At 37.1% G+C, this 16832-nt stretch overlaps 1 protein-coding gene across 4 annotated transcripts; it reads left to right on the plus strand.

Moving 5' to 3' along the window:
* The first annotated feature begins 575 nt into the window (after positions 1 to 575).
* Positions 576 to 4590, plus strand: LOC103411789 (uncharacterized). Of its 4 annotated transcripts, none has more exons than XR_011574736.1 (10): positions 697 to 979; positions 1176 to 1230; positions 1450 to 1536; positions 1935 to 2062; positions 2839 to 2935; positions 3044 to 3121; positions 3204 to 3429; positions 3635 to 3702; positions 3916 to 4139; positions 4333 to 4590. XR_011574736.1 is itself a non-coding variant. In XM_008350410.4 (9 exons), the coding sequence occupies exons 1-9, from the start codon at positions 807 to 809 to the stop codon at positions 4369 to 4371; spliced, it is 1215 nt and encodes a 404-aa protein (XP_008348632.2). In that variant the 5' UTR covers positions 576 to 806; the 3' UTR covers positions 4372 to 4590. The 4 variants fall into 4 exon arrangements, 2 of the variants coding, with proteins under 2 accessions (XP_008348632.2, XP_028947611.1); XR_011574735.1 differs by having other exon boundaries at positions 699 to 979; positions 1176 to 1338; XM_008350410.4 differs by lacking the exon at positions 3635 to 3702 and having other exon boundaries at positions 576 to 979; positions 1176 to 1338.
* The last annotated feature ends 12242 nt before the right edge of the window (positions 4591 to 16832 follow it).

The following is a 16832-nucleotide window of genomic DNA, read 5'->3' on the forward strand; positions in this document are numbered from 1 at the left end:
GTTCTTAATACCTAAATTGACTATTTTTGTTCAAGTTTAACCCTAAATTTGCTTGGCTTAAAGGAATCAATTTGAGGATATAAAGCTCCTTAGGTGATGTGAGTGAAAACTCGCCTTAATACTTGTCCACGTTGTCATTTAATATAGTAATCATATGAACGAAAACTAGTCATCATAGAGCTTCGACTCGCCTGAACCAGTCACATAGTTTGGTCGCAATGATGCAAGTGACTTTCATATGGCAAGATTAACCTTGTATGGAACAGATACATCACTACATGACATCTTGGTTTAATAATACAATGTCATTTAGAAAAGAAACTTACACATGACATTGTATTATTAGGATGTGATGTCACGATAGCAGTAAACTCATTCCATGTAAGTCAAACCTAGAAATAGATCAATATTTACAACATCATCACTCTTCTTAGGTGTCGTATCATTAATTTAACGAAGGATTATGGTAAATTAATTGAGGAGTAATATTGATACAATTCCAAAACCTCATTACACAATTGAGATGTTTAAGTTTAAATAGAAAGTTCAACCAATGCAATTCTGAAAATACTACTATAATTTTAGTAAAATTACATGATTGTCACTGAATCCTACCAGATTTTGACCGGTGAATTATTTTTCGACAACCGGCCTATCAAATTTTCCAAGTTTTTGTAATTTTATGATGTATTCATGTTAAAAAAAACAAGCAAAACAGCTGTTAATTGTGTTGACTCTGCGTTTCTCTCCGTCCGACAAAATAATTGAAGCCATGGCATGGCAACTGAACCTTCGTTGGTACGAAGATGTGGAAATCAGTGGGAAGCGTTGTGTTGCTTGTGTTGCTGTCTTTCTTTCTAGTTTTGGTATTTTCGGTGTTGAATGTGTTTGATCTGCTGCATCCTCGTACTCCTTTTTCCTTCAATTCCACTCTCGCATCCCATGCCCAACACCACCTCCTTCACTACTTTCCCATCAGGTCTTCCTTTTACTTTCTTTTTCGTTTTTGTATGACAGTTTCTTCGATTCTAATTTATCATGATTTTTATCAATAATTTTGAAATAATTTGATGGGATCATTGGATTTTCTTTTGTTTATTTGTTGATATGGGTTTTCTTTTCCAAGTTGAAAATATTTGCAGAAACATGTAATGTAATGCTGAAAAATTATGCAGAAAACTAGATAGAATATTTGCAGAAACCGCAACGACCGCGCCTGCAACCCCGAATGTAAGTATGAGGAAGGACTGTTACCTTGAGGGGCCTGTGTTAGAGGAATACACGTTTCCTGCACATTCTGCTCCCTTCAATAGCTGTCATGCTTCTACCATTGTTGAGGTTGTGCAGGAGAAACTTTATTTCAAAGAAAAAAAGTAATGAAAGATATGTAGTTCGTTACTATTCTCTCAACATGTTAACTAGACCAGTGCTTGTTTGTTGTCTGTGTAGGTTGATAAAGATCACTTCTTGGTTGCCTATTTCGGAGGTACGTCAGAGGGTGCACCTGATGTGAAGATTTGGTTGCAGACCTACAAGGTAACGGTAGTGCTCTGCTCACTTTATGAACAGCAAAGGTTGTACTCTTAATTGCAATGATTTTCATTTTTGAAATTTGAAGAAAAAAACACAAACACAATATCCGTGTGCGTTTACTCCAGTATTTAATTGCAACTGGCCTCGAATTGGCCGAATCTAAGTTAGTAGAATTCATGGACTTCTCTTTCACTCTAAGGATACTCTCTTCTCTACTTTTCTCCCATTTTTCTCTGTTCTATGGTTTATGTGATCTTTTGTTAGGATATAAATTACAAAACGCACTGCAACTGAAGTTATCTTAGTCTTGTGTACTGATAGTTTATTACTAATTCTTAGTAAAGTCCTGACCGGACTTTATGTGAATTATTAACACTAACGGGTAGAATTTTTCGTTGCAGAATGGCTATTGGCAGTCACCTGTCGTTGCTGATGAACAACTTGACACCCCAATGTGGAACCCTGTATTGTTCAAACTTCCATCAGAGGAGCTGCTTCTGTTCTATAAAATAGGACCAGAGGTTCAAAAGTATATTTTTCCTACTAATACTATAAAGCATTTGCAGTCACGTTTTACTGAACACTTAAGTTTTTTCTTTGTATCTCTTTATGAGCATGTTCCTAACTGTTTTTGTACCGATAGGTTTGAATTTTGCTTGGCTTATATATATCACACAAACAAAAAGAAAAGGAAAAGCAACACAATTGTTCTTCATGATTTGAAATCATTTTCATGGCGTTATTAATTCTGGAAGAAAGTTTTTCATGTATCTCCCAACTAGTTTAGTTGGTCAAGTCTCTTGACTTGGCATCCTAGGCCTAGGATCAAATTGTTAATTCACTTAAGCTAGTTACTAGCTTAGGCAAAGGCTACTGCCTCTCTTGTATAATCCAGAATTTATTTATTTATTTATTTTTATTTTTTTGAACGAAGTATAATCCAGAATTTAGACCAGAAGAGTTCATCTTTATTTTGTTTTTGTTTTTTTTTAGTTCAGAAAAGGAGTATCTGTAAATTAATGCATTTAATGTGGGTGATGCCGTCGAAGTTGATGGGCAATTCATGCTCAAAATTGCTAGACCTTGAGATAATCTAGTTAATTCTCACGAAATTAGAAAAAAAAAAAAAAAAAAAAAGAAAAAAAAAAGCACCTTTGGCTGTTATCATGTTTTCTCAAACTGTTTTTTTTTTTACTTTAAGAATGATCCTGTACTGCTTTGCACTGCCATCGTACTAATGATGTTTTGTACACATTTTTTTTTACATTTGTTAGCTTCTGCTAACTATCCGTTGATGGATATCAGATGGAGTGGATGCATGAAGCGGTCATATGATAAAGGTGTTACTTGGACAGAAAGAGAGCAACTTCCTCCTGGTATATTAGGACCAATAAAGAATAAGGTATTACTTGAACTCATATGAAAGATACTCATATGTGTCAGCAATTGTAAAACATCGTTAATACTAAAATGGTGATTTTGCTATACCTTCTGCTTTATTATTGTTCAGCCTATCTTGCTGGAAAATGGTAATTTGCTATGTGGATCCTCTGTCGAAAGCTGGAACTCTTGGGGCGCATGGGTGGAGGTTGTCACTGAAACTCAATTGCATAGAGTGGTTAAACTTTCAAGATGTTCAGAATTGGTGCCTAACATGTATGATTCAACAGGTCGCAACAGATTCTGTTAGGTTGTGGAGAAAGTACGGTCCTATTTATGTTGAAAACGAAACTCTTAGTGTCATTCAACCAGTTCCTTACCAGACTGCAACAGGGACCTTGCGCCTTTTAATGCGATCCTTTGATCAGATTGGGAGAGTTTGTGTTGCAGAATCCAACGACGGTGGCCAGAACTGGAATCATGCAATACCTACTGAACTCCCCAATCCAAACTCAGGTTTGTGGCCGAGTCATAGTTTTTTCATTGTTTAAGGCAGTATATATACATCCGAGTGTGGTAAAATGTTTACCACAACATTGTTCTGAATTGAGTTTTTCTTTAGCACTGCGTCTTCAATCAGTAGACAAGTTAATTTCATTTGCACATTTTCTGTTATATTTAGAATTTGTCGTTTCTTTATAAATTGAAAGTTTTTCTTTAGCACTGCGTCTTCAATCAGTCGTCGTACCCAGTGCACAAGGCTCCCGCTTTACGCAGGATCTGGGAGAGGTGAATGTCGGCTAGCCTTACCCCCATTTATGCGTCTTCAATCAGTAAACAAGTTAATTTCATTTGCACATTTTCTGTTATATTTAGTATTTGTCGTTTCTTTATAAATTGAAATGTGAGCACATAGCATGTAGCATGTAACTGTTCATTAAACGTCCCTTGTCATTTTTTCATTCTCATTTCAATCTTTCTTTATGCCAATGTTCTTATTAGGTATTGATGGGGTAAAGCTAAGAGATGGCTTTATTTTACTTGCTTATAACACGGTGTCAAGGGGTGTACTTAAAGTTGCACTCTCGAATGATGATGGGGACTCATGGCGTGATGCTGTGACATTGGAGGAGACTTTGGGAATGGAATTCTCGTATCCAGCTGTTATTCAGGCCAGTGATGAGTCTATTCACATCACTTACACTTATAATAGGACACAAATTAAGGTACTTCTTTGATTTCTGATATTCGAGATGCATTTTGGTAAATGAGATCCATGGTTGATTAGATATTATCATTTTATAACTTTTCCATGCGAATATATGAGTAACTATCTTCTTTTGGTGGGTGTTATTCTGAGATGCATCTAGATAAATTTTTCCGTGAGATGTGTAATTTCTTGGGTCATGAATTTTGCAGCATGTTGTCCTTAAGCCAAGATTATGCGAGGACCCATGAACAAAGTAAACTAGAAGACATGTCTTATTCTGTCTGCATTGCGGACCAATTTGTGAGCAGAGTATCATTACATGTACAATACCATAACTGGTAACAATCCTTTGTAAAATTCAATTTGCTCAAGTATAATATCTACTGTGTGCAGCAAAGAAATTGACTGTCAAGTATTTGTGGTTTTTAGTCTCACCGGTACAAAAATCAATATTTTTTCTTGCCTTATGTTCATTTGATTTCTGTTAAACTTTTGAAGTTGGTATCTATGTTTATGTAGTTTCCTTTCCATAGTAACTTTTTAATTTAATTGGTTCCATCCGGCTAATAGAAAGCAGTGGGTAATTGTGAGTCAGAATTCTTAACATAGTCATATGTAGTTCCTTCTGTTGCTGGTTTGTTTCTGTTTAAGTAAATAGGTAAATTATTCTTCTTACTTTTACCACTTACAGTTTCTTCTCCGTTCTCAGTACGTGGAAAAATTTACCGTGTCTCATATAAGTTGTAACGATTTTTGTTATCCCAGCGATTAGCTTCTGTACTGTTAGAAAAGGTAAAAATCCGCACAAATATTAGCAATATTTTGCCAGGAACCTCGTTTCTTGTCCTACTCGGTTAAAAATCATTGATCTGGATGCTATCTGCATTCGTACTGTTTTGTTATGTGAATCATACATCTCCCTTTCAAAACCCTGCTGTGCCACTTTAATTTATACTCGGCGTTTGTTTTACTGATGGATAGCTGGGAAGTTTACTTGAATTTCCAAGTGATGTTGCTGAAAAGGCTCCAGGTATACGAATCAAACTACCCCAAATCTCGATTTTCTTTTATATTTGTTGTTTGTTTTACCTGTGTCTGTGTAGTACTGTCCGAGAAGATTATTTGGAACAAACCTACTTAAAGTATTTCTTATCTGTTTAGAGATGACACGGACAACAATAAAGCCTTATCTCACTAAGTGAGATTGACTGTATGAATCCTGAAACATTAATGCGCTCGGTCTTAGCCTTCGTTAGCCTTATTTGTAGGGACACCTAAACTAAATATTTCCCTCATCGAGAGCTGCTCCAGCAACGCTAGCCAAAATTTGGTTAGCTTCAACATGTAACGACACACAAATTGTTTACAAGTAGCCACTTATGGAGCACCGGGTTGTTCTTGGCAATTGGTTTTAGAGTTAGCAACCGTAGTTAAGGTTCAAGTCCTATTATTCCAGTAGAGTTAGCAACCGTAGTTAAGGTTCGAGTCCTCATATAAACATTCATGAGCATCACTCATGTCAATCAGCTTCGAAAGCTTCATTTACAGAGCTCTAGCTTTAAAAGCTTCATTTACAAAAGCTCCAGCTTCGAAAGCTTATTTGTAGGGACACCTAAACTAAATATTTCCCTCATCGAGAGCTGCTCCAGCAACGCTAGCCAAAATTTGGTTAACTTCAATATGTAACGACACACAAATTGTTTACAAGTAGCCACTTTTGGAGCACCGGGTTGTTCTTGGCAATTGGTTTTAGAGTTAGCAACCGTAGTTAAGGTTCGAGTCCTATTATTCCATTAGAGTTGGCAACCGTAGTTAAGGTTCGAGTCCTCATATAAACATTCATGAGCATCACTCATGTCAATCAGTTTTGAAAGCTTCATTTACAGAGCTCTAGCTTTAAAAGCTTCATTTACAAAAGCTCCAGCTTCGAAAGCTTCATTTACAGAGCTCTAGCTTCAAGGCTTCACTTGCAAAGCTTCACCCACAAAGGTTCAGTGCAGGGTATACAAATACCGTCTTCGAACAACCGCCATTTCAGCCCATACATGGATTTAGTTTGAAGTCTTCAACCAGCAGACCCTATTGACTGAAGACTTGGGGGACTACACTATGTACGATACATTGGGCTTCCGCAACTGGGGCCTCATGAAAAATACTTAGGGGACTTAGCCCATTATTCATGTATTGAAGAGCGAGCCCTTATTTTATAAAAATGACTCTCTCACTTTCATTAGAGAGCACCTATCATTCATGTATTGAGGAGCAAACCCTTATTCTATAAAAGGGACTTCCTCACCTTCACTAGAGAGCATTGCCGCCAGCTGAGCAACTGCCTCGCCGCGAGCATCACTTCTAACCCATCACTTATGTATTGAGGAGGAGCCCTTATTCTATAAAAGGGACTCCCTCACCATCATTAGAAAGCATCGCCGCCAGCTGAGCAACCGCCTCGCCGCGAGCACCAATTCTAGCCCATCTTTTTTGTATTGAGAAGTAAGCCCTTATTCTATAAAAAGGACTCCCTCACCTTCAGCGCCACAAGCCAAGCCAACCAAGGCAACATAAGCCACAAGCAGAGCAGCCTCGCAACATGTGCTACTTCTAGTTGAGCGTCATTTCAGATTGGTCACCGCCTCATATCGAGTATCAGTTCTAGACGACATCTAGTTACTTCGTCTCACACATGGACTGAATTTCAAGTTTCCAGCCAAAAGACTCTCTTGACTGAAGACTTGGGGGGACTATTGTTTGTACCATACTTAGGGCCTCGATATTTAGACCTCGTATAAATACTCGAGGGACTCAAGTGTTGGAAGTATGCCCACAAAGCCACTCATTTGATGTAATAGCTTTTGGAATACTTATTGTATTAAACTTTTATATGTTTAATGAAGGGCAAAGCTTATTGTTAATCACTATTTATTGTATCATGTGTTTAAGCAATAAGGGAATCCAAAGAATGTATTTGATCTAAGAGATAAGTGATTTAAGTAGGTTAGATTATCGAGACCTCTCTCTTATGTTCATTCCTAAAACGTTCCTAGCCATAGGATTGCCAATTGGGCATTGACAATCCGCTAAGGTTAGTATGTGTTATGTCGACTCAAGCGTGAGTATGACTAGTCTCATGTCATTTAGTGTTGGACACTAAGGCAAACACATAGGTGCTCGAAAGAGTGATCGAGTACACTGAACAACGATCAAAAGAGAGTTCAAACATACATGTCATGTAAGAACTCGAAAGTTGCAATATGCAAAGTAGTCCTTTGACCTGAGGCATCATAGATGTCTAATGGTTAGGTCCTTGATCTTTGATCATGTCAAGGGCATTCCATTGGAGTGTCCACGGCATTGTTGTGGTCAAGCTACCTAGTCATGTAGGCATATGAATGCACAACAAGGAATCTCTAACCTTCCATGGTGGAAGGAGAATACTCTAAGATATGATTCGAGAGTCTTTGGCCAAAGCATATAAATATGACTTAGGAAGTTTGTTCCAAATCATATTCAATTGAATCATATAGATAAATATCACATTGGATAGTAGACATGAAACAAACTATCACCTAAAACATGTGGTTAAGAGTATTGTATTAGAGAAGGACCGTATTGCATTGTAGTTGTAACTGGATAGGTTCTCCAACCACTTCTACTTAGCTTGGGTAACCATGATATGCTGCTAGGTGTCACTCATGGTTTGTGGAAGCCCTAAAGATTAGCAAACACTAATTTTAAGGGAGAATTGAAATGTGGTTTCAATTCACAATCGATCGTTAAGAGTAACAATCGCCCACTACCTCGCTAAATGGAACCTAATGGATTGTACACCGAGTAAGGATGTTGGTGAAGAAATTAAATGAAATGGATAAGCAATTAAATGGTTTAATTGAAGAATGGTCAAAGTTAATTAATTAGTTAATTAATTATACGAAATGTTCGTATTGGGCTTATATGTTGGTTTTGGGTTTCGGGGCCCAAAAGCGTTTTGGTCCACAAGGCCCATTATGTTTAAGTTGTATGACAACTAAAACAAAATGGGCAATTAGCCCAATCAATTTGATATGGCCGGCCATTAGGGTGAGAAGTGTCAAACTTGGATTAATTACAAGTTTGCCACTCACATGTGATGAAGTATAAATTCAACTTTATAGCTTTATTTTCATTAAGGGTTTTTTCTTGGTGAAATGAGGTGAAACAATTTTCTCTCATTTTCTCTAAAGAGGCCGGCCACCTAGGGAAGGAATAGCTAGCAATCTCTTCTTCCCTAAGTCATCCATTTCATCTTCACATCACATCCTTGGTGAAGAGACTTAGAGACATCAAGCTTTTGATGTTTTGGAGAACAAATCCTCAAATCCTCAAAGAAGCAAAGGAGCACAAAAAGGAGGAAAATCACAAGGAAGATCCAAGGAGCAAGGAGGTGACTTGAAGGCCCTCCACTTGGGTGAATCCCTTGTGTAATCAAGGATGAGCTTCAAGGGTAAAGAAACTCTAAATCTTTCCTTCTCTTTAATGATGTTAAAGAGTTTATTGGTTCACCATATACTAGGCTTTGAAAGTCATGGGTTTTATGAATTGTTTTTGAATGCATGCCTACTTTAATGTGTTAATAGTTTGCATATGTATTCAAATATTCTCACATGTTCTTAGCTAGGACAAAATTTTTCCTTCATCAAGTGTAATTATGTAATGAATGAAGGGGAAAATATGTAATAAGTGAGGAGCCCTTAGTCTATAAAAGGGACTCCTCACCCTCACAATCCTCAAGCCTCACTCTTACATTACAGGCTCTGATCCTCACATAGAGAAGCTCTATCTCCCTCACAATCCTCTCACAAACAGAGAAATACAATATCAGTGTGGACGTAGCCCAAACATTGGGTGAACCATTATACATCTTGTGTTCTTTACTTTCTTGTAGATTCACGGTCAGATTTACGTTGTTCCAAGACCTCTCCGATTTTGTGCGTCAACATATATAAAATCACATTTCAATAGAAATCACATTTATAAAACCAGGTCGTAATCACAATTGATATTAATATAAGAATTTAAGGTAATCACCATAGCCCATATATTCAAGTCACTCTCTAACCAATGTTGACCAAAAGTCAACTCTGGATCAAAGGTAGGGTTCACAATTCTACATAACTCGATCCATAAGATCCGCACGTTGGATTTTGGATCTGTAACTTTCTAAAATTCACATTATTCCTTTAAAACAACATACTAAAATTTCATCACGACCTACGGTCGGATCTCCGCCAATTTCAAAATTCAAGTGGCGGGCGACATTTAATTTTACAAACTTAAAAATCCAATTAGGGAAGATCCGTACGTCGGATTCCCGATCCTTAAGTTTCTATGATCCACAAATGTTATGTTCTATCACACATTAAGGTTCGGTGATGATCCAACGGTCGAATCGTCAAATCATATTTTTGACCTAACCACGTATCGTAATGAACTTAGGTTCAACGATCAATCCATGTCATACGAATATCAAATACAAAGTCAAGACATCTAATTGAACTTAGAAAGTCATCGTCGACCCATTGGTCACGTGCCGCCGCAGGTGGCGGTCGGCCAACCCGACTCGCCGAAAAATTCAACTATTTTCAAAAATTGCGAAATTTAATAGGCAAGTAGATCTCAGTGAGGGGAGCAATTTTCATACCTGTGACCAAGGCCAATTTTTCCGGGAAACACCTCGATTTTACACAAACTCGCCGGAATCGTAGAAAAGGGTGTGCTTCGATTCGGAATCCATACGAGCTCCGATGCCTCCACCACTGCTTGGGCTTTGTTCCTGGGGTTGAGAGGAGTCCTTTGGTGGTGGTCATCAATGGTGAAGCTTGCCGGAGCCACCAGAAAAAGGATAAAACCGTCCGAACACCCGTGTGTTTGTGGCTTCGAACTGAAAAAAAATGGGAAATAAATTGAGAAATCTAACACTACAGAGATGTATGGCTCGTTAAGGGCTTTCCATGGACATCAAGATCATCCAAAACGGAGTTCGTATGAAGGAGATATGAGCGGTTCAATTTTGAAGGTTCGCGGGTCAAAATGACCCATTTCGGGTCTCCCTCCTTTCCCCCTCCTTTCCTCCTTTCCGATTGGCTATCCCCCTCCTCTTTTCTCTCCCGCACTCTCTCCTTTCTCCCCTTTTCGTTGCTGCCACTTGGCAGCTTCTAAACTTTTAATTAATTTTTTTCCAACAACTAAAACGTCTCTAACTTCTTCGTTATAGATCTGTTTCACGAACGGTTTGCGCCTATGCGTTCGTGAGATCGAGCTCTATCCAAAGATATAAATAGTGAGCTTGAATGGTCTACGAATTTTAAATAATTAATTTCCAAACTCTAAACTTCGCAACTAGTTTAATTAAAGTATAACTTCAAATAACTTAATATAAATTCTCGAAAAAATAATATAAAATCTCAAGAATACAAACACGTGCATTATAACAGTGAAATCCGGGAACGGGATTTCACATTCTTCCCTTCTTAAAGAAAATTTCGTCCTCGAAATTTCAGTATCAATTCCATATTCACCAATGCCACATATTAAACAGATAATGATGCCCTGATGACATTCACACTTTCATTATACTCGAATTTGGCTATCGTCAAGTTCGACAACATCGAACCACAACTCACATATTCAATTTTCATCGTCTCAACAGGATCTCAACACCAAATCTTTGTACAAGCACAAAGAATGCCATTATTAATAAGAATTCATCAATATACTCATGATTCAGGCAACTAAACCAACCACATTTGAAATTACAAACTTTCCCCATCATTCCATTTATAGTGAATAAAATCATAAAATCAGTCTACGAGTTTATTCAAACTCAAAATAAATAAGTCAACGAATAAATCATTGTGATTCTCACTCATACACTCAGATTCCCAGCAACATTTATTGGTAGGATAAATATCAAGAATTCTAGCCATAGACATTGGCAAAATAATTATCAAACATCAAGCCGCAATCCTCATTGGCCAAATAAATACCAGAATTTCAAGCCAAACCATCAGAATTAGCAAATCAAATATAAAAAATTCCGACCAAATCATTGGAATTTCAAATCACAATTATTCACCACTATATATTAAACCAATCATAGCCTCGGGTTGTGATTTCGTTCCCGTTCATAAAATCATTATGACTGTCATAAATACTAAAATTTCTAACCATAATTATCATGGCCAATACACATCACACATATTTATCACTTCAACAATTCATTCTTGCAGCTCACACATGGAGCTTCTCCCCGGAAACATTGGGTCATTATGCCCACTCATTCATAGCTCACCTTCCATGGCCTTTTCGCCCCGAATCAATATTTCTCAATGGCACAAGTACAATACGACTTTTCCATCTACTTGTTACAATTTCACAATCATCTTAACGTTCGGAATTTTCATAACGCATAACACAATATCACCCAATTCAAGATTAATTCGAGACTTTACTCAAACGCTCATCTTAGAAGCTATAACATGAAATATGATATTTTAAAATTTTCCTTTAGTGTTGTTTTCAGAGCATACCTACGTCATATATTTTACTACACAAGGAACGAGATCATAGGTATCAATGTGAACGTTGTGAAAACAATCTTTGAATCAAGAATAGCTATCATGGCAACAATTATTCTCTTTCATACAAATGAAGGGTTAAACTTTAGTCAACATGCCACATTCAACCAATTTGTTTTGAATCAAGGTTATAATGGTAAGACGAGCATCGATATTAAGATCATTTATTGGTTGAGTTGTGCAACAGCAATTTTATAATCTTTCACATACTCCAACACAATGAATAAGATAGTAATAATTCAACCAATTTGTTCTCAATTTTTCACCAAACAGATATGCAATCAGTTCATGTATCAATTTAAAGATAGTCTCAATCATAGAACTAATTTATCTCACATTGACAAAGTCACATGCCAAATCTCAAGCCATGACTAACGTGGCTAACCACATATCAGAATTTCACACCATAATGCGTTAATGGCAAACCATAATCACAGTTTATAATTCCCTTCAACAAATCACCATATCTTCCTTAAATATTAACATTTCCAACCACATTTGTTGTTGGCCATAACATTTTAAAATTTCTATCCACACTTATCATTGACAGAATAATGATTTCACCATCATTTTCCTTTATTTCAATCTGTGACTAGTAGGTTGGAAAAGATTGTAATATACCTGACCAATACACAACACACTTTCTTTTTCTTTTCTTCTTCTTCTTATTTTTTTTTTCACATCTACGGGCCTTTTCCGTCCATTTTCACATCCAATGGCCTTTCTCGCCCAATTTCACATATCCACGGGCCTTTTTGGTCAATTCAATTTCTCAAGTGCCAGGTATAATACAAATTCTCCATCTACATATCACCACCTCACAATCACCTTAACATTCAACATTTTCATAATACATAGAAAATAACTAAGTAGGCAGTGACGTGACTCCCCAATGTGGATTAACCAAGCAGAGTTACACCTACAAAACTGTTAGGCAGTGATCACCCAATATGGATTAACCAAGTATGATCACCCCTAAGTATAAATGGCCATAAGGATCACCCAATGCGGATTAACCAAGCGTGATCCATATATAGTATGGTCCCCCAATGCGGATTAACCAAGCAGGACCATTAATGACCCCCTATCGCGGATATACCAGCAGGGTCATGGGTCTTGAAGGGAAATAATGAGATTTATGTGGGATTTCTAGTGACTAGCATGCATATACAATTCAAAATTTATATACATTTGCAACGGAAGCATGTTATCACATAATATCAAAGCTATAGTCATGCAAATCCCCTTCAAGAAGCATAGGTTCATATACGATGCATCTAAGAAAATATTGAAGAACAAAGTGAAGGTATAGTTTTATACCTCTTGATCTAGACTTGAGACCAAGGATGTACCACCTCCAAGCTCTTTGTTCTTGGAACTCCTTGAGTCTAGCCTCCCTCCTAGCTTCCTCCACCCTGAAAGATTTAGAGCTCCTTTCTCCTTTAGTCTCCAAAGTAGAAGACCTCTAAAAGATCCACACCCACTAGTGTAGTGAGATGGATAATGGAATAACCAAAAAGGGAGAGAAGATGATTAGCTATTTCTCCCTTATGGTGGCCGGCCTTTGAGTGTTGAGAGAGAGAGACTTGTTTTTCTTCTTTTGTGAAAAAGAACACTCAAAAACCCTAATGAAACTTTTTCACTAAACTTCTTTTATAAATGTCTAAGAAGTGAGTCAACAACTTGACTCTCTCTCTCTCCTTGGCTGGCCCCTTTTGTGTTGTTTGGGCTTTGGGGTTTTATCATTTCAAGTCATCCTATGCTTAAATAAAAGCCCAATGGGTTTGGGCTTAATGGGCCCAAATGAACCCGAACTTTTCTTTAAGTCCAAAACGATCTTTCATCGCTTCTATGATTTCTTTAGACTTTCTAATTAATCATAACACTTAATTAATCCAATTAATTTATTCCATCATCCTTTAGTTGTCTCACTACAAGAGTGTTTCGGTGTACAATCATTTTAGGTTCTAATTAGCAAGGCAGTGTGGCGATTGGCACCAATCCAATTGATTTGTATTAATCCAATCACTTAGTGAATTAAAACTTACTTTCAATTCTCCTTCTTCTTTGATGACTACTTAGTTAATCATCTAGAAGAACCCACAAGCCATGAGTGACATCTAACCATATATCATGGCTACCCAAGCTAATGTAGAATTTGTTCGGAAAACCTATTCAGTTGGAATTACAATGTAATTCGATCCTTCTCTAATACAATACTCACAATCATATTACTAGGGTATGGATATTTAATGTCAAACCCCTAATGTGATTATATCAAGTTATATGATTCTATTGAGTCGTATAGGAACGCTTTCCATCATTACGCTCGATACTTCGGCCGAAGATTCCTGAATCATATCTTAGAGTAGTCATCCTCTCATAACGAGGATTAAAGATCCCTTGTTGATCATTCACATGCCTTTGAGAATAAATCACTGACCCCAACAATGCATAGAACACATCTAAGATGAGATGTGGTCACGTCTCATTATCAAATGATCAGCAACGTATCCCCAAGACAACTATGATGTCTCAGGTCAAAGGATTACTTACATTATTCCAACCAGTAGAGTTACTTGCTTGACATGTGAGTAGACCTCCATGCAAGTACTCTCGTTTGATTGTGTTTAGTGAACTTATTCCCATAATGAGCACCTACATACTTGTCTTAGTGTCACTACACGAATGGCATGAGACTTTCCATCCTTCCCATTGGAAGGGGACATAGTATGTACTAGTCTATGTATTGTTAGTGTCCCTCCGACAATCCTATGACCAGGAACTCTTTTGGACATCATGGTTATGAGAAGAAGGTCTCTGTAGTCTAACATCATTAGATTACTTCTTCCATCGATCCATTGTCCATGGATTCACCTTTTAGGACCTATATCGATTATTGAGATAGTCCTAATGAGTGACTTTGCCTTTTTGATGTATTAGAGTTTTTCCATACATATAGACATTGTCCTGAAAGGTTTCTTCCAGTGATTGACTTTCAGGGCATATCTCCAACAGGTCTCCTACTAGCCCTCAATTTAACAACCATTTCAATACGCAATTCAATTCACTTTTCCAAAAATATTATCAATCCAATTTACTTCACTTCGTGATGATTTGCAACATAAATATACTTCTCACATAACTTTCTCATTACTCAAAGAACTTAGGGAATAATGCAATAACAATGCAAATCATAATTTCCATTAAGGAGATTTTTCATAATCACCATGGAAATTTCACCACAAACACAATGCAATTCATATATGTATCTCAAATATATATGTGTCCATATATCACATAAATGCATCTTTATGCCAAAAAATTATGAAATCATGCAACCACTATGCATATCGTAATTCACGCCAACAAGACTCGAGATGGTTGCATATCATAGAGTAGGATCATTTGCTCTAATACCATTAAAGTTGTCACGCCCTGATCCCGACATACGTCCAGGATCGACACGTGATGTCACCAAATACCTGTATATCTATCATACCTCGCCTCCTGAATATATACAAAGTATCCTTCAAGATCCAGATGCACAATAATTTTTCGTATACTTTATGGTTGCATCTAACCTCTTCGTTAGATTGCCTACATACCCTCAATAGGGATCAAGCCATTCGTAGTTCACCTTATCACAAAATCAGACGTTTATCCACTAAGTTCAAGCAGAAAAGCATAGCATTCCTTAATCATTTATTATAACCTGACAACATGTAATTCCTGGACTCAGGCTACATAACCAATCCCCATGAAAACATGATTTCTCTCCCACCAACATATAAATCATTATGTCTTATCATGATATCGCAATTCACAACACACATCATATTTAAGAGCCGACGAAACACAAAACCATTCTCTAGCCACATTAATTAATTAATTTGATCAAAGTAATAACAATCATTCTCATATCTTCTAAATTCATACCTTATGAAATCATAATCGAATCATTGAAAATCCCGAAGGAGTCATTCAGAAGTCCAACATCTTTTCTAACTCAATTCACAAGACTCTCGAAACCATTGACACACACACACACACACACACACACACACACACACACACACACACACACATATAACTAAGGCTAGAGTGACACAGTTAGGCCAAGCCTACTTCTCCAATTAATGGGATTTTAGGCCACTCCACGGAATTCAACAACCTCGGGTTCCGGACCACTCAACTGAACCAAACCAAATATGATCCCCTATACAATGTACCAAGTACAACCAATCATCATCACCTCTAGAATGCTTATGGTCCCCCATTGCGGATATACCAAGCAAAACCATAGGCATAATATCATCGTGCAAGCAGTGATCTCCTATCGCGGATATACCAAGCATGATCACCTATCACGGATATACCAAGCATGATCACCCCTGAATACATATGGTCCCCCATCGCGGATATACCAAGCAGGACCACATCCATGTACCATTACTACGTGGTGCAATCTCATCATCACACATTAAACATAATTATACGCATACATGTTATCAATTCCACATATCAACCAACATTTAGTCATATGGAACACAACACAAGGAATTCCCTTAATTACTATTTCTACTAAAAATATAATAAAGTACCTAACTCATCTCCATCTCAAGCTAGGTAGTAATGCCAAGTTCAAATAGATATTCAGTTGGCAATCATATCCAAATAATTATCAAACAATAATTAAATCTCATAATTGTCATAACATTCATCATAATTATCAATCACATTATTAAAAAGATAATTAAACACACATATATCACAAACATCATCAGTGTACAAGCCAAATCCTATTTAATAAGCATAAGTCTATGGCTAAATATATTGTTTGTACCATACTTAGGGCCTCCATATTTAGACCTCATATAAATACTCGAGGGACTTAAGTGTAATTATGTAATGAATGAAGGGGCAAATATGTAATAAGTGAGGAGCCCTTAGTCTATAAAAGGGACTCCTCACCCTCACAATCCTCAAGCCTCACTCTCACATTACAGGCTCTGATCCTCACATAGAGAAGCTCTCTCTCCCTCACAATCCTCTCACAAACAGAGAAATACAATATCAGTGTGGACGTAGCCCAA

The sequence above is a fragment of the Malus domestica genome, chromosome 13 (assembly GCF_042453785.1).
Source record: "Malus domestica chromosome 13, GDT2T_hap1".
NCBI lineage: Eukaryota > Viridiplantae > Streptophyta > Magnoliopsida > Rosales > Rosaceae > Malus > Malus domestica.

Coding starts and splice junctions, on each gene's coding strand:
- LOC103411789 (XM_008350410.4), top strand. CDS start 807: ATGTGGAAATCAGTGGGAAGCGTTGTGTTGCTTGTGTTGCTGTCTTTC. Junction 2,936..3,043: donor TAGGACCAATAAAGAATAAG/GTATTACTTGAA, acceptor ATTATTGTTCAG/CCTATCTTGCTGGAAAATGG. Junction 3,122..3,203: donor CTTGGGGCGCATGGGTGGAG/GTTGTCACTGAA, acceptor ATGATTCAACAG/GTCGCAACAGATTCTGTTAG.